The 21,585-nt window shown below is 42.6% G+C and overlaps 1 protein-coding gene across 1 annotated transcript in view; it reads right to left on the reverse strand.

The window, feature by feature from the left end:
* NLRC3 (NLR family CARD domain containing 3) overlaps positions 1-21,585 on the reverse strand; it is a 103,348-nt gene that overhangs the window by 57,379 nt on the left and 24,384 nt on the right. The window contains exons 2-3 of the mRNA XM_029576790.1: positions 3,963-4,133; positions 2,504-2,764 (exon numbers count right to left, since the gene is read on the reverse strand). Coding sequence (XP_029432650.1) covers positions 2,504-2,764; positions 3,963-3,969 — 268 coding nt within the window. The 5' untranslated portion in view covers positions 3,970-4,133. The remainder of the gene's footprint in view (positions 1-2,503; positions 2,765-3,962; positions 4,134-21,585) is intronic.

Here is a 21,585-nt window from a genome sequence, read left to right on the forward strand (position 1 = left end):
ATACATTGAAATTGTTGGCTCAGTGTGCTGCGGCAGTCAAAAAAGCAAACAGAATGTTAGGAATTCTTAGGAAGGGAATGGTGAATAAAACAGAGGATGTCATAAAGCCTCTGTATCGCTCCATGGTGAGACCGCATCTTGAATACTATGTGTAATTCTGGTCACTGCATTTCAAAAAAGATATAGTTTCACTGGAGAAAGTGCAGAGAAAGGCAACCAAAATGATAAGGGGCATGGAATGGCTGCCCTATGAGGAAAGGCTAAAGAGGTTAGGGCTGTTCAGTTTGGAGGAAAGGCGACTGAGGGGGGGGATATGATAGAGGTCTACAAAATCATGAAAGGACTTGAACAAGTTAATGTAAATTGGTTATTTACTCTCTCAGATAATAGGAGGACTAAGGGGGCTCTTCATGAAGTTAGCAAGTAGCTCATTTAAAACAAATTGAAGAGAATTCTTTCACACGCAGCACATAGTTATGCTCTAGAATTCATTGCCAGAGAATGTGGTTACAGCAGTTAGTGTAACTGGGTTTTAAAAAGGTTTGGATAAGTTCCTAGAGGAAAAATCCGTAAACTGCTATTAATTAATAAGCAATAGTAGCCTGAGATCTATTTCATGTTTGGGTATTTGCCAGGTACTTGTGACTTGGAAACAGGATACTGGACTTGATGGACCCTTGGTCTGACCCAGTATGGCATATCTTATGTTATGTTAAATCCTGTGTGGCTGAAAATATCATCAGCACCTAGGAAGGTCCCCAGATCTAGCTACAATATTCTCTCGCCCTAGCTTGATGGACTCTCTATCAGGGGACTATCAAGCTAGGGCGAGAAAACATTGCAGAACTCTCATCTTTGTGTGACTTTCCTCACTCAAAATCACGTCAAATCTTCACTGATGTGTACTGTGCTGTTTTGTACATCTCACTGTGCATGTAAAACTGGCCCCAAAACCCTAAACCACCTCCATAACCTCACCTCAAGTTACTAGCTTGCCCTCCTATAGTGATGTAAATAGTTGACTACTATGAGAGCCTTATAAAGAGACTCTCTCTCTTGCCAGCCAGGAGCAATTAATGCACGGTGTGATAACTCTAAAATTATCACAGCCATGCCCCTTTTCTTTATCCCGAGTGTTATTCATGCAATATTTATAGCATTTTGATGAATCTAGGTCATAGATTGCAGGACGGAGCTGGGCTTTATTTGATGGGCCCGGGACAGGCACTGAATGAATTGGGGGGGGGGGGGGGGGGGGGGGGGGGAGGGGGCAATTCAGTACTTTTTTGCACAGGGCAGCAAACATGCTAGCACCAGTCCTGGTGCCTAGGGAGGGCTTTCCTTACCAAGAGAACCTACTGCCAGAGGGTGCAGTTTTATTATTGAATGAGACTGGAATTTCTTGGAACTTTAGTGCACATTTAATACAGAAAAACTAAACAAAAGTGTCCCTGTTTGTTGCAAAGATTTGTCAATAAAGATTAAAATTTTAAAAAAAGGGTACCCAATGTGATTTTATTTTGAACACCATTTATAGTGGTGATGTGTATTTTTTCTCCTACTGGACATAAAAACTCTAAGATCCTTCAAAGACTTGGCCCTTTCCCTCTTGTATGGAAAGAACCCAGATGCATGGGTGCTGAAATAGCCCATGACTTCCCACGTGAGCCCCTGTTGCCCAGCAGAAGTTGAGGCTGGGGCTATATGTTCATAAATGTAAATGTCAAAAATATGAGCATAAACCATTCCCTCCCTTGCTAGCTCCCTCCTCCTATCTGGATGGGCCAAGGTCTATATCTGCTGTCATTTACTATATTAACCCCCTACTCCCTATGCTCACCCCTTCCTCAATCTCACCACCCATCCTTCATGTTACGTGCATTTTATGGAACCGTTCATCTAGATTTCTCATTTTTTCAACCTAAATGTAGCAGAAGTTTGCTGCCAGATAACCTTTATTAAAGAACAGAGGTTTCACATTAAACACTGACAAAACTGAGAATCAACCTGTGATATAAATCGATAGCTGGTGCAATTAGCATCAACGCCGAGCCCCCAGCTGACCCTCTAGAAGGTGAAACTGTCAATTTCAATGTACAGGTAGCAAGTGACAAAGTTAAGCTTTGGAAAATGATTAAACTGTAACATAAGAGAGAATAGAAAGGATAGCAAGAACCAGGAGAACAATTATCAAACGAAATTTGCCTGGGTGACAAAAGGAGGTAGCTGGGTAACTTCCCAGGCTGAAAACGGCCCTCACTCCGCAGCTGTTTGACAGTGCACACGATTTCAGCTGTGGGGGAAAGAGAGGCAGAGTTAGGGATAGAGGAAAGGCAGGAGAGGTAAAATACAAGTGGAATTTCATTTTGAAACCATTGTGCAAAGTCTGCAGGTATTTTAATATCCATGATCCCTGCCAGCCCTGAATTTTCAAAGGGAGACGCCATCTGGGCCCTGTCTCAGTAACTTATACAAACACACACGAACTCTGTATTTCACTCACCGTAGACAGTGATATGCAGATACAGTGGGAAATTGGTGGTCTCAATGAAAGTCTGCAGGGATTGAGAAGCCAAGTGGCCCTTGCTAGCCAGCACATCAATAACAACTTTCACCTGCTCTGGCAGCAAGGTCACTTCCTGCGCTCGAGCGGCCTCTTCAGGACTTAGCAGGGCCAACTTCTGCATATAGCAAACAATCTCCTCCAGGAACTGGGCCGACACCGATCTCACCAGCTGCTTCCGGTACCGGTTGATCCACACACCTGCCAGCGGGTTCAAGAGAAAGGGAGAAGGAAGAAAACCAAAAGTATTGAGTAAGAGAAAAAGGAAAGTTAATGAACACATTGAGGTCTGGCATCTTGCATGAATCATCAAAATCACTTGCTAATGTCGACCGTATTTCTTAAGCATATACCAAGCATTTTAAAGGTCAGCAAACCAACTGTAGATGATACCTTCTTAGTGTATCTGTGACTAGCTTTAAAGAACTCTAGTCCCTTCAACAGGACTGTAAAAAGAGAAGTACTGAATAATTCAATAAGAAGGCATCACCCCCAACTTGTTTATTAAGAACATAAGGCTTGACATACTGGGTCAGACCAAGGGTCAATCCAAGTCACAAGTACCTGGCAAGTACCCAGACATTAGATAGATCACAAGCTACTATTGCTTATTAATTACCGTAATAGCAGTTTATGGATTTATCCTCTAGGAATTATCCAAACCTTTTTAAACCCAGTTTCACTAACTGCCATAACCACATCCTCTGGCAATGAATTCCAGAGCTTAACTATGCACTGAGTGAAAAAGAATTGTCTTCAATTTGTTTTAAATGAGCTACTTGCTAACTTCATGGAGTGCCCCCTGGTCCATCTATTATCTGAGAGAGTTAATAACTGATTTACATTAACTTTTGGCTACTTTTCTACAAATTGAAGCACACTAACACAGCCATTGAAATATTTGCTGAAATAAAAAATAAATAAAAGGAAAGCTGAGAATACAGTGCCCTCCCACTGTGTGGCAATTTTCAAAACCAGGATTTTTATTTATTTATTTAAATTTTCGGTGGGATATTCTGAAAATCCATAGTAGATTGTCCAGTGTGCACCTCTTGTACTGTCGCCTGTCTATGGTTCTCTTTTATAGAAGGTGAAGCGGGTCACATACCAGAATTCCTGGAGGTAGGAAGAAGATGCAAACTGAAGTTGCCCGAAATTACAAAGATGACCCTGACTCAGACAGCAGCTACTGTATATACCAGTGTGCAAGTTTAACTTTATAGCTCCAAGATTCTCAGTCACTCGTGACACAGGGCATAAAAAACCCAACAAGCCGTTGAGGTGGCCTCATAAGCAAAAGCAAATGGAATGTGTGGAAATCCAGAACAGTTTGGAATCTCCATCATCCCAACCATAGAGCATCGTCACTTTCTGTCACTTATCAAACTACTGTGGTCACCTTCCATTACGGATTCCAAAGAGCATTAAACGTCTTTCAGGATTCCTTCCTTTCCACAGCTCCAGACCTTAGTGGGATATCCTTCAGCCATGCCAGTCTTCTTTTTCTGTCTCCGTCTTAGTCACAAGAAGCAGAATGGTCACCTGCTGGTTTCATCCTTTTTCCATGTTTCTGGAGGAGGAAATAATAAAGCAAGAAGCAGAATGAATAAACTGGTAGGACCTGGGCCTTCTCCTCCCCACAACCCCAGCCTGCCAGAGGAAAGCATTTATTCTCATGCAAGAAATCCAGGGTCATTGCTTACCTTCATTTCACAGCAATCAAGGTGTCACATGAAAAATTATGATTTTTTTTTTTAGTTCAATCTTTATTAAATTATACTAACATTACAATAAAAAATGACAACAAAAATGGCTAAAGTAACTAAAATACAATACAGGAGAATACAAATGCCAGTATTCCTATATGTCAGATTTAAAATTTATAGAATGCACAGCTGTATTCTAGAATCAAGAAAGTCACACCCAGATTTCCAAGTTGCATTCACACACTTTTTCTGAGACAATTTTAACTGCTATAGCAACTTCCTATCTATGCACCATACAAATTGTGTTCTACCAAAAAGTACAATTCAGCAGAGCACAATCTTTCCAATTGCTAAGTACCATTTGCAACGCATATGCTAAAAGAATAGCCAACAACTTGCACTGATTAGAAGTAAGCACGTCAAGCCGGAACGCAGGAGCTCACACAAGATGGATGCCTAATCCTGTTCTCGTCAGCCTCCTGCTTTAGAATCACAAACCTTTAGATGCCCCTATACTTCAGTACAGTCGAGCTGCCCTAAATATGTCTGTTCTGGGTCAGGCAGACATCTGAGTTTGCCATCCAGGCAGCTAAACGTTTTCTCCAATCAGTCCTCAAGACAAAGATTCTTTAAGTTTGAAATTATTTATTGTACAGGTAAATTCTACTTACAATTGTTGCATGTCAAATGCAAGCCCCAAGGCAAAGATCTTTGGTAACTGGAGACAGGGGAGAAGGAGGGAGAAGGAGGTCTCTTGTGTTGCAGGAGTTAGTTTATGGTAGAGGTAGGAAGCATGAGGGATATGAGGCTGATTTAGTCTTCTCACAAAGGCAGTAAGAGAAAAGGTAAAAAAAAACCCAGATCATTTCAGGGAATTTACGGAGCGCTGCTGGCTCAGACGCAAGCATGGGCAAGACTGAACTCTCGTCCAGAGCTGTTAAAGGAAACGCCTCCACAAGCTGGGGGCAAGGTACAATGGCAGCGAGCCTAAGAACCATGTGACACAGGGGGAGCATGAAGGGCAGTCCCTTCAGCCTATAAGGCACCTAGGAAGACAAGTTAAATTGAGGGGCATTCAAGCTCTTCCAATAGTGAGAGAAAGTGGAGGGAGGAGGGAGCTTCTCTTAAGGGCAAAGGCTCCTCTTAAAGGCAAAGGCTCACATAGTTTTATCATGGGTTACAAAAAGTGTTTCAGTATTAAGAATCCTCAGAAGGGAGGGCTGCACTAAACACAGTTAAACTACAATATATACAGATACAAACATGTACCCACTGCTGGGGACAGAAAAATGTCAGATAAAGGCTGGAAAGGGGATTTTGGAGCTGGCACAGGAGTAAAACAGCTCAAACAAGATCCCTCTACACCAGAAAAGTCTAAACTGACAGTGGAATTAAAGAGCTGATCGAACAGCACTTCAAAGTAACCAGAGATATCCAAGCAGACATAGAACGATTAGGGAACCAGTTTACAGCCCTTCAGGCAGCAGGAGGGAAATGTGAAATTCAGCTGGCTGAACTGGGAGATGTTCCGTAAACTGTGCGCAATCACACTGTGGAGATGAAATCGCTTCGTGCGGTGACAGAGGACTTTTCCAATAGAAATCGCTGCAAACATATATGACTAATAGGCATCCCAGAAGGAGCAGAAGGTATAAAAAGAACATTTTATTGAAGACTTGGTACCTCAAAGCTTAAAGTTTGGCAGACTGTTTGAAATTGAACATGCTTACCGTGCTCCTTTAAGGCCACGTCCTAAGGCAAAATTCCCGAGACCCATAGTCTTTGAAGTATTAAGCTATCCACAGGTACTTGAAATCTTGGCTGCTGTGAGAACCAAAGCATCATTACTACATGAGGGGGAAAAAAATATCCTGTGTACCAGATCTTGCTAAATCAGCGGCGATCCCTCAAACACAGCTGCTCAGCCTAAGACCATTGTTAAAGCAGCTAGGAATAAGATATGGTCTGCAATATCCAGCGCGCATGAAAATAACTTTTTAATCATGAAACTCAAGTGTATGAAGACCCAGCAGAATTGAAAGCCTTCCTGCTGAAAGAAAAGGACTAAGATGGATGCATAACTCTTTATCCTACCTTGAGCCTCTCCTTATCACAATTAGATAAAATGAATATATTAGTAGAATTTTTCTTGATGGACGAGATTAAAAGATTGCTGCTTAGGCTGATGATGTTTTTCTATTTATAATCATCCCAATAACACTCTTATTGTTCTGTTAGAATTAATGGGAAAATTCTCAGCCTTTTCAGATTTTAAAGTAAATTGGGACAAAACTGAGCTAATACCATTGAATTACCTATGCACTCAATCATCCCTTTCTAATTTTTCTTTCAAATGATTATCCAAAGGCTTTAAATACTTAGGTGTATTATTTAAGCCAGATTTGGAATCTGTATTGGAAACCCTTATGTTAACAATTACAAATATTTTGAAAGAAACTCAGAGATGGTCTCCACTATATCTGTCCTGGTGGGGAAGAATAGAACGATTGAAATGGTTCTAACTACACAAATAAGTTACCTTTATGTACGTCTCGCTCCCTCTTAACTAAACATTCTACATTATAATAGATATAAAGTTGACTTCATTACTATGGAAGAGTAAGCCACCATGTATCTCTTTATGAAAATTGAAACAAAAAATATAAAGAACTGGGAGGGATAGGATATCAGATTTTTAAAAATATCACCAAACATTTCTTCTTCGCTATGGGGCCCAATGGCTTTTAGACTCAAAGGACTTGCATTATATACCAAATTGGTTAGCATTTGAAAGGACTTTGGTGGCACCAATACCACTAAACTTGATACCTGCTTTAAAAGCACCTCAAATTGTCAAAACATTTCCGACTTTGAATGCTACTTTTCTAGTTGTGTGTGCTTTAGATAAATCAGTAAATACTCAATGGAATTTTAGCAAGCGCTCTCCAGTTTGGTCAAATCCATGTTTACTTATTCATAAAAAGACTAATTGACTGGAAAGAATGGCAAGAGAAGGGAATTTGGCAATTCCAACAGATAATGGATGGAAACTGTATACAAACCTTTAAGGAACTAGACAAAAATATCAACTAACTTGGTCTCAGGCATACAAATGGGTACAACTACACCACTGTATAAAAACCTCCATCCCTGATATTGCCGTATTACCTGAATGCCCAGAATTATTTTCATTGTGTCTCAAATTTAGTATCAATGGCATGTAGCATCACAATTTTATAAATTCCTTAGTGAACAATCTGCTTTCTAAGTGTACTGGTTTAGGCAAGCCTTGGGAAAATGAATTATCTCTTAATTATGATCATTTTAATTGGCAAAAATATTGGACACGATTAAACAAACTTTCATATTCAGCTAGTTTAACTCAAACTTTATATTTTTTACACCACCATGTCCCTTGGACTCCAGTAAAGCTAAATAGAGCGGGATTGCGTGACTCCAATATCTGTTGGAATTGCGATTTAGCAATAGGTAGTCTGTAGCGTATGCTATATGAGTGTGTCAAGATACAACCCTTTTGGATTGAAGTGTGGGATTATATCAGCCAGATTTTCTGTATTCCAATTCCCATTTCTTACAAATTAATCATTTTGCGATCTTCCATCACAAATGAAATGCTCACAAATAATCAGAAGCAATTATTAGATATCCTTATTACATATGCCCTGCAGATGGTACTTAGCAATCGAAAAATAGTACTTCAAGTAGTGCTTATTGAGGTTGCAGTTGAGTTGAAATTGCAACAAAAAAAAAGTGTATCTTATTTGGAAACCTTTAACAGAATACTGTGCTTAATAATATAGTTCTGTAATCTATACCTACAAATTGAATATATTAGTATATCATTATATGTACTCTTCTGTGTTTTGTTTTAATTGTTGCTTTATTAAAACTTCAATAAAAAGATTTAAAAATGAAATGAGCAGATGCATGTCATGAATAGCATACAAGCATAAGATAATTATTTTATAAGCAATGGATTGGCGAATGGGTAAACATTTGGTAAGAAACTCCCAGACTTGAACCCAAAAGGGTTTTACCTTTGTGCAGCCAGTAACTACAATAAAACATCTGTCCCAAAACCGAATATCCAGTGAAACAGGTCTTCAGTCAAATCTCATTATAATTAAAACCCTGAGAGTTCTCCAGCTCAGTATTGAAATAAAATGAGTACATATGGTAGCAACTGTCTCCCTGTAATATCCCTGGCTCCTCATCATTATAGGCAAGCTTTAAGTTTTAGATTAAAAAAAAAAAAAAAGGTAGAACATCTGTCAGTTTGCTAGGGACCATTGCCCAGCAGATTTTGTGCATGGGCAGTAACTGAAACATATGTACATACAATTAAAATCAAATAAGTTAAGTGATTCAGAAAAATACTGGACTTTGGATAATCTGTGCCTTCAAATTGAAATGTGCATGCATGACTCTGCCAGCCAATCAAGCAGAAGCATTTGTACATAGAAAGTGAATAGTGGGGGCCTGCTCAGTGGCAGAGCCGTACACTTCCATGCAGAGGATTCCTAGCTTGATCTGCAAGCCGGGTCATCTGCTCCCTAAACACACAAACCTACACTCCACACCAGCCAGATCCAGAGGGGGACACAATACTGACAAATGGCAAGGGCTGGGAAATGTTTCAAAAAATCTAGATGCCAGCCAAAATTGTTCAGGAGCTGAGAAATTACATCCCACCCTTCCCCACGGTTTTCTTTGCTTTTTTTTTAAATTAAATTATTTGTAATTCCACTAATTTGTCCTATTTTTTCTCACTTATAAGGTCATTTATCGAAATGTGATGTGGCCTTATCGCATGCGATAAAGGCCGCATCGTGGCAGTATTATTTAGATGAGAGGAAGGGGAGGAGTGTGGGTGGGGTTTGGACGTGGTTATGGCCCAGCAGCACCACAGGAAATAGCTACACCTTTTCCCGTGGCGCTATCGGTGCGAAAGTGTGCGGACCGTCCGCAACTGCGGCGGGTGAAAATGTACTGTCGCGATGGGGCTGGCTGCACATTTTCGCCCCCTGCCCCCTTTTTTTTCTTTTTCCGATTAGCTCATCATTCTGCTATAAATAAAGCAGAACGATGAATCTAGCTATATGCTTGTATTTTTCTTAGTTTGCTCATCTTTTTTTTTATTTTCTCAAGTTTTTTTTGCTTGTCTTTTTTTTTTTTTTTTTTATACATTTTGACTTTATTCTCCCTTCCTCACCTCCTTCCTGTTCTTTCTGGCTTCTTTGCCCATTTCTGTTCCCCTGGTGGACAACAGCTGTGATTTCTCTCTCTATGGATAGGGACCAGGCAGCAGAAAAACCTCCTCTTGTGCTGGAGCCTGAAGGTAGCAGCTCTTCCTGGTTTTACAAACTGCAGTGGCTCCTCTCATGAGCAGTTCTGCCACATAGTAAAGTGGCACCCCACCCACCCACTACAGTGGAAGCAGCTCCACTCCTCAGCCCCCCCAAAGATACTCTTGGCTAAGCCTTAGCGTGTTTAAATGTCATCACTCGCTGCCACTTCCCTCCTGAGCTTGCAGTGCTTCCATGCTGCCAAAACGTGACAATGCAGCCATTTTCTTCTTCCCTAACTGGGCGGTTAGCATGCCCCCTTTTCAGGATCATTCACACCCTTCGGGGAACCCACCCCCTGCTTGCTCACCCCTGTGCTACAAGAAACTGTGTGGCTGTGGCTTAAACCTTCGACTCCCTGTTGTTTGAACTTATAGGGGACATCACCTCCAGCGGTACCTATGGGTGGCAAAAAACCTAAATCCATCACTGTACTCTCCCAATCTGTAAGCACCAAGTCCAGAATCACCCCCTCACTTGTAAGTTTTGCTACTAGTTGCTGGAACAGTTCTTCCTGCAAACAATCCCGGATCTTCCTCCTTCTAGATGACACCACACCTAATCTAGATCTGGCAAATTGAAATCACCTGGCAACTTTCATATTCATTTTGTTAATGGCTTCAATTAAATCTCTAACCATGTCTTCTGCTTGCCAAGGAGGTCACACACCAATATAAATAGATGTTCCATTCCCTCTTTCCAGATTAACCCACAGTGCCTCCTCCTTACCTTATAAGCCCTGTAGTTCTTTTGCTTTAATATTTTTTTTTATATATATCTAGTGCCTTTCTTCCTACTCTGTCCTTCCTGAATAGATGATAGTTTGGTATAATTATATCCATGTACCATGTTCTCTGTAACCACCACTATATCCACATCAGATTCTTCCATGACTACCTCTATATCATGCAGTAGGCAACGCCAGTCCTGGAGTGCCACAAACAAGTCGGATCAGGCTATCCACAATGAATATGCATGAGGTATATTTGCAGTATATTTATATACTGCATCCATTGTATATAAATATATCTCATGCATATTCACTGTGGACATCTTGAAAACTAGTCCTGTTTGGGGTACTCCAGGACTGGAGATGCCTATCCCTGATCTATACTATGTGCATTGATATACATAGCTTTCTACATTACCCTTTATTCCCATTTCTATATAAGTATTTAAAGTTTTACATACCTTAAGTCGCTGTTCACCCATCCCCAATGATAGCAGTTTAAAGCCCTTTCAATAGGTTTGCCAGTCTGTTTTGGAAGATGCTGCACCTCTTCTTTAACAGACAGACTCCATCTCTATTCAGCAGTCCTTGGAACATCATTTCATGGTCCAGGAAGCCAAAAATATTCTCATTGATGCCACTTGTGCAGTCATTCTTTCATCTCCAGGATGCAACATTCTTTGTTTGGGCCTTTATTCTTGACTGGGAGGACTCAGAAAAATACCACTTGTGTACCTATTTGATTTACCATCTTTCCCAAATGTGTGAAGTCCTTCAAAAGCGAGTCACCAACTACTACTATCCTCTGCTTCCTAGGTGAAGTAATTATTAGCCCACAGCTTTGGGATTTAGACGTTTTGGTTCCTGCTCTTCCTGGGATGTATATAGGTTCTTCAGCTCAAGAGAAACTGGAGTCAGGGTATAGAATGTAGTGACTGTAGTAATCTGGGTCCAACTATTATCTTGTAGTACAATTTTACCTTCTCTTTGCTTGAGTTTTCCATCTTTGATGTCTCAATAAGCATTTCATCGATGTAGTCCTCAATCTCCTGGATTCCTCTCTGCCTTGTCACCTCCTTTCTCAGTTTATCACATGTTTCTAAGGGAATCAATCTGCAGCCATTTTGTACATTGAACTGGTTTCTTACTATGGATTAGGATAGTTGTCTGAACAGCAGCAGAAGTAATAACAGCAGCAAAAGCATTAATGATCAATGTTTATTGGCCATCATTCTGCTGTTTGGAACTTTTGGTACCTGATGAAAGACATGAGAAAGACTTTCAAAGTCCTCAGCTGTCCTGCAAGTAAAATTAGCCAACCTGTGCAATCTATCTTCCACCTCCACATTCAGAATTTCTGTAGTAGTCCTGTTTGCTTGCTCACTTGTGGTTTTGGAATGGCTTATCTTATCCTTTTAGACTACAATATGTGTTGATGTATCAGTGAGATATGTAGTTTAATGTTGCTTCCTTTGTTGCTTAGGGTATAAAAAGTAAAAATGACCAACTAGAAATACTGAGAAAAATATTCAAAAGCCATTTAGATGGATAACAAAATTATCCATCTAAAATGGTAAGGTTTTGTATATTCAGCCCATTATCATGCAGATTTTAGTTGGATAAATTATCTGGTTAAAATCTAGCCAGGTAAAAAAAAGAGGTGTTCCGGGTGCATTTTGGAGAGCAGTAAAATTATCTGGTTAACTTAGCCAATTTTCAATTCTAGCTGGCTAAGTTAGCTGGTTAACTTTAGACCTGCTTCAGAGCAGGCCTAAAGTTATCCAGCCTTGTGTGGCCAGATAGCCTGCCATTTACCCAGATATCTTAAAAGGAAAACCTCTTATCTTTCTAGCCTGGCCATCCTTAAGAGCCATAGCCCCGTTGATCTGAATTGTGGTCTTTTTTGTGACCAATACATCCACTTTAGGGAACTTGAACAATTCCAAAGCCTTATCTGGCGATAGAAACAGCTTAGCTTAGCTCTGCTCACCTTGAGGCCCACCTCAAGAATATTCCAGTCTGCGGACACCAGGGCCTTTTGGACTCTGTGAAAAGTAAAATGTTCTTACCACACCCCTCAAACACTCTAAGATGGGGGTCCTCATTCTCCAAGGAAAGTTCAGCAAGTGGGACACTTCTTCCTGTGCTCTGCGGCAGTGGCCATCTTGCCTCTGCCACAAGGCTACCCTCACGTATCCTCTTCAAAACTCTTACCATTATCCACAAAACATTATACGATCAGAACTCCAACTGGCTTGAAGAGCCACTGCGTTTCATCCTCCACAACCGCCCCACTAGAACAACCCACAAAGCTACCCTCCACACCCCCTCCCTCGAATGCTCATCTCACTTCCACGAGGGAGTGAGCTCTGTCAGTCGCAGGACCCACCTGTTGGAATGCCCTTCCCACTGAACTCCGCACTGAGCCCTGCCAGTACAAATTTAGTAAAAATCTAAAGACCTAGCTCTTTAAGCAGGCAGTCCAAGCATAGGTCTTCCAGCTCCTCCTTTCGATTCCTCCACCATGTTGTTATTATTATGTCAACTATTTTATGTTATTATGTTAACTACGATTATATTATTATTACTCTACACTACATTAGATAATTTTATATTTTCATATTATTTGCGTCCATTGAACCATCTACTCGTTATGCCTTTTGCCTTGTTAATCCCCCTTCTTGTTGTTACTGCTCCCCTCCCCCCCTGTTCACTGTATTTCTCTTAGTTCCTTGTAAACCGATATGATGTACCCACGAATGTCGGTATAAAAAAGTTGTTAAATAAATAAATAGTAAACTGTACCTTCCCCAGGAAACAGATCAGCATGGCTGCTGGACATTTCCCCACACTGCAGGAATCGCCAGCAACTAAAGGCCGCCTCCTCCTAATGTTTCCCCCAAGGCTCTCTCTAAAGCGGATCCAACCACAAATGAAACTTCTTTCCTTTTCTTTTTTAAAAAACAGGCACCAAACAGCTAAAGAAAAAAGATAAACAAGGGCACTTCCCTTTAGATGTCTTCCAGAGTGGAGAACAGCTGCCTGCAAGGTGGTGGTCGAGGGGGAACAAGGGAACCAGTACCATTGGTTTTGCAAACCCTCTCCAGACACAGGGCTCTGCAGACGGAAAGTCATTGAAACCCCCCCCCCCCCCCTTCCACTCAAACAGTTAGTGGAATGAAAAGACCATTGTGCCACCAAACAGAGAACAAGTTCACCAGACTGCAGGTTTGGCACCTCTACCATCTGCTGGAGACAGAGAAATACTGAAAGCCTGCAGGGGGCACAATCCCTGAAGAGGCTGCTTTCCATAAAGCTTTCAATTTCTGTCGCCATTTCCTGGTAGGGGAGAAAAAAACCCATGTCTTGGGACTGGGCTGTTATGGACAATCAGGAAAGAAATAATTTCACAACACAATCAATCAAACTCCTAAACAGAAAGTAATATCCTGAGCCCCGATACTGAGCTATGTATTCTTCATGAACCTTTGGATGCATGCTAGAGTCAGGAATTTTACTAGAGATATGGTTTAGTGGGGGAATCAGATATTAGGTAGAAGCTGTGAATGCTGGGAGCTTGCGGGGGGGGGGGGGGGGTCATGAAAATGTGTAGGACTGACGTATGGTCAGTTGTGGTTAAGAAGGATGGCTTGTCAGGAGAAGCATGCCAAGTGTCACAAATCCCAGCTGGGGCTGGAGCCTAGCTTGCTAGTAGTGATGCATTTACGTTTGAAAACACTAAAGAAAAGGAGGATGTCTTTCACTCCTAGGTGTGGGTTAACATTTTAGGAGCCATCTGGTGGAGACAACAATTTTTTTTTTTAAGTCAAAGCCAAGGAATTCTCCCTTCTAAAGAGGGCTAGTTGTTATCCCTGGATCAATACAGCACTGCTGAGCCATCAGGCTGACTCCTGTACATGCTACACTACAGGCAGACCTCTGCTGAAACAAACCATAGGCAATTCTTCTCTCTTCCTTTTAATTCCCTCAGTGGAAGCTATTGATTTCTCTAGTCAATAGGTTGGAAAGGAAAAAGAGCCATGAGCAATTAAAAGTAAATACTGTAAAATATGGCAGTGAGCATGCAGGCGGCAATGCCCTAATTGGAATCTGCAGGACTTAGGAGGCTAAAAACTGAACAGGAATCAAGAGAACCAAGCAGAGCCCTGCAGTGCCTGTGGATATTTGATGCAGTTAGAACAAAAGCTTTCTTTTCTGCCCTATTTTTAAATGACATTGCAGTATTGACTCTGGGAGCCGTGACTTCCTCTCTGGCTCCCTTCGACATCCCCCCCCCCCCCCCCTTTCCAATCCCCGAAATAATTTCATGTTACACTGTAATCTTGGTATTAAGCAGCCACAGCTTTTATTAACATAACAGTTAATATGAACTCAACATTATGACAACTTCACCCACCCGGGCTAATCCTTCGGTTCCACCACACTCCTTTCCGCCGCCTGCCATGATTCTAGCAAGGTGACATCACTTCCCCCCCCCCCCCCCCCCCCGCCGTGTTTACAAGCAAGGGGGCCCCGCCTCCGGGCGTGGTCCCCACCCCTCAAACAACCTGCCTTTCTTCAGCCCCGCAGCTGACCTATGTCCAATAAGTCTCTATTGGCCCGGGTACCCGTCCTCCATTGGTGCCCTTATCCCCCACACCAATCCTTGGCACTTTTAATCCTTCCATGGGGTGGATGGGGGGGGGGGAAGTCGGTCCCTGGAAAGAGGCCGGCTGCAGCGTGGCCCTTCCCTTAAATACTCGTTCAGACATCATCAGGGCCGGCCCCCCCCCCCCAGTGCGTGGTGACGCCGCTGATGTTATCCGGGTGCGCCGGAGCGCCCCGATGTCGTCGGCCAGCGCCGCCCGCAGTCGCTGGATTGACGCCAGTCTTCGACCCACGGCCCCAGGTAAGCCGTGGGCCCTTGCATACACCTCCGGCCCACCCATTACCTCCATACCATTAGCCGCACAGTGGTAGATTCTATAGCAACTATTGGAAAATTCTAAAATACATTGGCAAGCAGTTCCATCTTTCATGTTATATTATAAAAATAAAATAGTTTTACAACCTAGCTTGTGTCTGTATAATTTATTTTCAGGCCGATGCCATATCCGCATGATAGAGCGCCTGCTTTCCTAACATGCATCCATCCACCTCTCCCGGGCGCGCGATGCAGTATGCTAATGAGCCGCTGCTTCAAAAAAGGAGGAGCCAGGGGAAACTGCGCTTCCCTAGCACCTTCTCGGCATTGGGCGCCCAGGAGAAGTGGCTGCGCGTGGGTTAGAAAAATGGTCACTCAATTTTATGAGCGTCTGTTTTCTTAACCCATGCACAGCCACAGGTTAGGACAATGGATGCTCATAAATTAAGCGTCTGTTCCTAACGTGACCGCCGTCAAGACATTTACAAAAAAAAAAAAATTCACATTACTACTCTCTCTGGTTCTTCCAACTTAATATCAGAGTCAGAGGAACCACAGTACATAAGAACATAAGAAATTGCCATGCTGGGTCAGACCAAGGGTCCATCAAGCCCAGCATCCTGTTTCCAACAGAGGCCAATCCAGGCCACAAGAACCTGGCAAGTACCCAAACACCAAGAAGATCCCATGCTACTGATGCCAGTAAGAGCAGGGACCATTCCCTAAGTCAACTTGATTAATAGCAGTTATAGACTTCTCCTCCAAGATCTTATTCAAACCTTTTTTAAACCCAGCTACACTAACTGCACTAACCACATCCTCTGGCAACAAATTCCAGAGCTTAATTGTGCACTGAGTGAAAAAAAAGTTTCTCCGATTAGTCTTAAATGTGCTACTTGCTAACTTCATGGAATGCCCCCTAGTCCTTCTATTATCTGAAAGTGTAAATAACCAAGTCACATCTACTCGTTCAAGACCTCTCATGATTTTAAAGACCTCTATCATATCCCCCCCTCAGCCGTCTCTTTTCCAAGCTGAACAGCCCTAACCTCTTCAGCCTTTCCTTATAGGGGAGCTGTTCAACTTTTATGGCTCCTCAAAACAACACCAGCTCCGGGGCTGGCATTATTTTTGAGGGTTAAAATGTGTGCATTAGGCACAGTTATTTTTTTATATCAGGGGTACTAGCTAATATAGCCTCATCAACATAGCATTTACATGTGTTGAACGCTATTAGCTATGCCCTGATTTGGATGCACATTTTGAATGCGCCGATCCCCTTATTGTATCAGGAGTTATGGACGTGGGTCCAACTATGGGTTAACCTGTACACTAGGCCTGAGTGCACGGTATTGCATTGGCCTGTTTGTGTTTATAGTATAGTATAATATAGTGAATGGCAGATACAGATCAAAAAGGTCATCCAGTTCACCCAACAAGCTTTTCTACAATCTATCCTCAAGCCCTCTTTTAAAGGTAGTAGCAACTGCTGCTCCATGCAGGCTACCTCCAAGCAGAAATGTAAACTTCAGGTGTAACAGTAAAGTTACCATTTGTTCATTTCCATTCTCTAGCCAGCAGGGATCCTCTGTATTTGTCCCACACCTTTCTAGATTCCATTATCGTTCTCATCTTCACCACCTCTTCTGGGAGGGCATTCTATGCCCCCCTTTCCTTGAAGAAATATTTCTTGACATTGTTCCTGAGTCTTTCCCCTTGCAATTTCATATCATGACCCCTAGTTTTATAGTTTCCTTTCCTTTGGAAAAGATTTGATTTTTGTACATCATTAATTCCTTTCAGGTATTTGAAGGTGGGTATCATATCTCCTCGTCTCTTCTCGCTTCCAGGGTACACAAATTAAGTTCCTTCGGTCTCATCTCATATGGCTTTCCATGCAGACCCCATACCATTTTGGTCGCCTTTCTATGGACTGCTCCATCCTGCCCTTATCCTTTTTGAAGGGAGGTCTCCAGAACTGAGCACAGTATTCTAGGTGAGACCTCACCAAGGATCTGTATAGATGCCTTTTTCCTATTGGTTATGTCTCTTTCGATGCAACTCAGCAACCCTCTGACTTTAGCCACCTCCTTGTCACATTGCTTCACCTCCTTCAGATCATCAGACACTATCACCCCAAAATCTCTCTCCCAGTTCATGCACATCAGTCTCTCGCCCCCCAACACATAAAACCCCTTCGGATTGCCGTGCATGACTCTGCATTTCTTGGCACTGAATCCCATCTGCCGAAGGTTTGGCCACTTTTCAAGTTTTCCTAGGTCACTTCTCATTCTTTCTGCTCCTTCAGATGTGTACACTCTCTTGAAGATCTTAGTGTCATCAGCAAAAAGACAGATTTTACCTCCTAATCCCTCCGCAATATCACTCACAAAGATAGTGAACAGAGCAGGTCCCAGAACCGAGGAATGCCCCTTATCACTTCTTTCTTCAGAATAGGCTCATTTTACTACTACTCACTGAAGTCAGCCAGTTTGTAATCCATTCCACCACCTCGGGACCCCCTCCCAGACTTCTCATTTTATTTATGAGTATCCTATGCAGCACTGGATCAAAACTCTCACCAAAATCCAGGTAAACCACATCTAACACTCTTCCTTGATCCAATTCTCTAGTTATCTAATCAAAATAATCAATCAGGCTCATTTGACAGAACCTCCCTCTGGTAAAAACCATGTTGTCTCAGATTCTATAACCCCCTAGATTGTGGATAGATCTTTATCCTTTCCTTTAGCAGTGTCTCTATTATTTTCCCACTACCGAGGTAAGACTAAGCAGCCTGTAGTTTCCAGCCTCCTCCCCCCTACAACTTTGGTGAAGCAGGACTACGAATGCTCTACTTCAGTCCTGCGGCACTACTCCCGTTTCCAAGGATCTATCAAACAGGTCCTTCAGCGGACTTGCCAGAACTTTATTTATTAGTTTGTATACCGCAAACCAAAATTCCTAAGCAGTTTACAAAAAACTTCACAGGGCTCCCTATGTATCCTGCGATGTATCTCATCCGTCCCCATGGCCTTGTCCACTTTCAGCTTTCCTAGTTCTACCCAAACACTTTCTGTTGTAAATACTCTTGCTAGCCAGCAACAGTCCTTCTCCAATGTCTTCCTTAGTGAAAAATTGCCACCTCTGGCCTTCCTCCTTTCTCTGATATACACGAAAAAAGTTTTGTCACCACATTTTACCTCTTTGGCAATCTTTTCTTCCTCGCGAGCATTTGCAATCCTGATTTCTTTCATTTCCTTCAGCTTCACCAAATATTCTTCCCTCTGTTCCTCTTTTAGGAGCTCCTTTGTACTTTTTTGAATGCCAATCTCTTTTTCCTTTATTTTCTCACCCACTAAATTTGCGAACCATATTGGTTTCCTTTTAGTCTTATTTTTATTGACTCTTTTTGAATAAAAGTTTTCCACCTTTGTTATAGCTCCTTTTAGTATGGCCTACTGTTCCATTTCATCCATCTCCTTCTAGCTCATCCTTGAGGAGCGTTGCCATTTTATCAAAGTCTGTGTTTTTGAAATCCAGGATCTTTGTGTGACTTCCCTCCGTCTTGGCCGCTGTATCATACCATACGGTACCATCTGATGATCACTGGGGCCCAAGTGAGGTGCTGTCTCCATGTGTGAGCACCAGATCCAGTACTGCTCCTCCCCCTGTGAGTTCCATCATTTGTATGCGCAGAGCACCTTGAAGGGCATCCACAATCTCTCTACTTCTTACAGATTCTGCAGCAGGGATACTCCAATCCACATCAGCAGATTAAAATCTTCAATAAGTTCCTTCCTTCCCATCTTTTGGATGTCTTCAGCCAGATCTCTAACCAGTTCTTGTGCCTGAGTCATAGGCCTGTAGACTACACTAGTGTAAATGGAAGTGCCATCATCTCTTTTTTAAGACAGTCCACGGTGCTTCTTCCTTACCCCACTGCATTGATTGGGTGAGGAAAGGGGATTTCAAGAATCATTACAGGAAAGATATATTGGGGAGGAGAATAAAATGTCCAGGGGAAGTGAGAGACGAGGAAGAAGGAGAAGATGAGAGAACTGGAGTTGGGGGGGGGGGGGGGAGAGTACCAGGGATGGGGAGGACAGAGGAAGTCTGAGGATGAGGGGTGGGGGGAGGACCAGGAATCTGGCAAGAAGAAAGAGAGGGAGGAAGGTTCTGGACTGAGGAAGGGGAGGAAGGCATAGAAGAGGTATCACAGATGGCAGATCTGAGATAAGTGGTTGGGGGGAGGTTCCAGGATCTAAGGAGAAAGGAAAGCTATGATGAAGGGAGGGTCCAGAATCTAGGGGATAGAATCTGAGATCAAAGGAGGGGAAATCTGAAATGTAGTGGAGAAGCAAAGAAGTGTCCCCACCATACTACAGTCCTGCTCCCCCATGCATCCCGATACCCCTTCTACTCAGCAGGACCTGAGCATACCAACACACACGCTCATTCAGAGCCAATCCCTTCTCTCTTACACACAAACATTGCCCCCATTTCCTTCTTTCTTATACCCAGAGCCCCCCCCCTCCCAGTCAATCTCTTTTCATCCCTCAGCTCTTCTCCTCATCCCCCCATCCCCCCCATGATCCTTCTCTCAACACTTCCTAACCTCCTGAACATGATCCCTATTTGCTCTGTCTGCTCCAGGCTTACTCGCTCCCCTCCAATCCCTGAATGACAGGAGGAAAGGATTAGAAAGCAGACTGGCTCTTCTTTGCTCTGTGTCTGTTCCAGTCTCAGCCCCTCTTCTCATGTTTACTGAACTTCATTTTGGAGGAGTGGGTCTGGAGCAGTGGAAGGAGGAGTCTGAGAATTTCAGGCTGGTTAGCAGAGCTGTGGCCATAGGTGCCATCCACTAGGGCGCACCAAGCCGCTCACCCAATTTTCTCTTATCTATAGTCTATGTCTTTTCTCTATATTCTTTTATGTTTTGTTTGTTTTATGTGACTGTAAAAAGATAAGATAGAAAAAGTTTTAACTATTTATTAGACAGACAAATAACACAATATAAAGTTCAACATGTTACCAATACAAACACCATTTGAACAAATAGAAATTACTTTAAATAAATAAGGTGAGGGGAGCTGTAAGGTGAGAGAGAGGAGAAAGGATGGAAAGTTATGGGGTTTGGAAGGTGAGGGAGAGGAGAGGAGGGTGGAAAGCAGAAGGGATGTATGGAGGGGAAGGAGAGGAGGCAGAACATTATTTGGGAGCAGAGGGAGGTTTCAGAGAGCAAGAATGGAGGCAGCTGTTGAGGGAAAGGCCAAGGTGTCCAGATAGCTGGAGACGGGAAAGGGAGCAAACCAATTGGGGGATAGGGTGCTGAGAAGGGGCAATAGAGGGGGAGGTGGAGAGAGTTGGGATAGGAAGAACTGGAGGGGGAGGAGGAGGCATAAAATCTAGCTATGTTTATAGAGAGACACTTTGGTCCTCCTCTTTTCCAAGGGTCTCCTGTCCATTTTCTGTTTGATATCTCCCCTCCGGTATTCTACTTCAATGCCTCCTCTACATCTCTGACAATGCTCTTTCCCTGTCATCTAATTTTTCTCTCTGCCTCACTATAAACGTAGCTAGATTTTATTCCTCCATCTCTGCCTCAAGTTTTCCTTATTCCTACCCTCCAACGCTCCCCTCTATGGCCCCTTCTCAGCCTTCCATCCCCAGCTAGCTGGGCACTTAGGCCTTTCCCCCAACAGCTGCCTCCATATAAGAGCTGCAAGTCCAGATAATAAAAATGTAAAAAGAAGGATTTTATTTTCAGTTTCATGAATAGAATGTGTGGCTCATGATATCTTTTCATTTGGCGTTATGTCTTAAATCTAAAAACATTTAATTGAGTCTCTTACCTTGTGGTATCATGTGTTGTATGCAGGGTGAGGCTGTACTTTTTGCTTAACCATAGGTGCCAAATTGCCTGGCTACAGCCCTGCTGGTTAGTTTAACATTGCTGGTGAGTAAATTAACGGAATCACTGTTAAAACAGAGGATAGTGCAATATCTGGAATCCAATGGATTACGATATCCGAGGCAGTATGATTTTTACCAGCAATAGGTTGTCAAAAAAATCTAATCAATTTCTTTAGCTGAGTGACTAGAGAGTTTGATCAGGGGACAGCATTAGATGTAGTGCACTTGGGCCTTTGACAAGGTTCCACATAGGAAACTTATAAACAAACTAAGTAGCCTAAGCATAGGCTAAATTAGAGACTGGTTGAATGGATGGCAACAATAGTTAGCGGTAAACATAGCTTGCTCCAAGGAAGGGAGGGGGGGGGGGGGGGGGGTTA

The sequence above is a fragment of the Rhinatrema bivittatum genome, chromosome 14 (genome assembly GCF_901001135.1).
Source record: "Rhinatrema bivittatum chromosome 14, aRhiBiv1.1, whole genome shotgun sequence".
In the NCBI taxonomy this organism is placed as follows: domain Eukaryota; kingdom Metazoa; phylum Chordata; class Amphibia; order Gymnophiona; family Rhinatrematidae; genus Rhinatrema; species Rhinatrema bivittatum.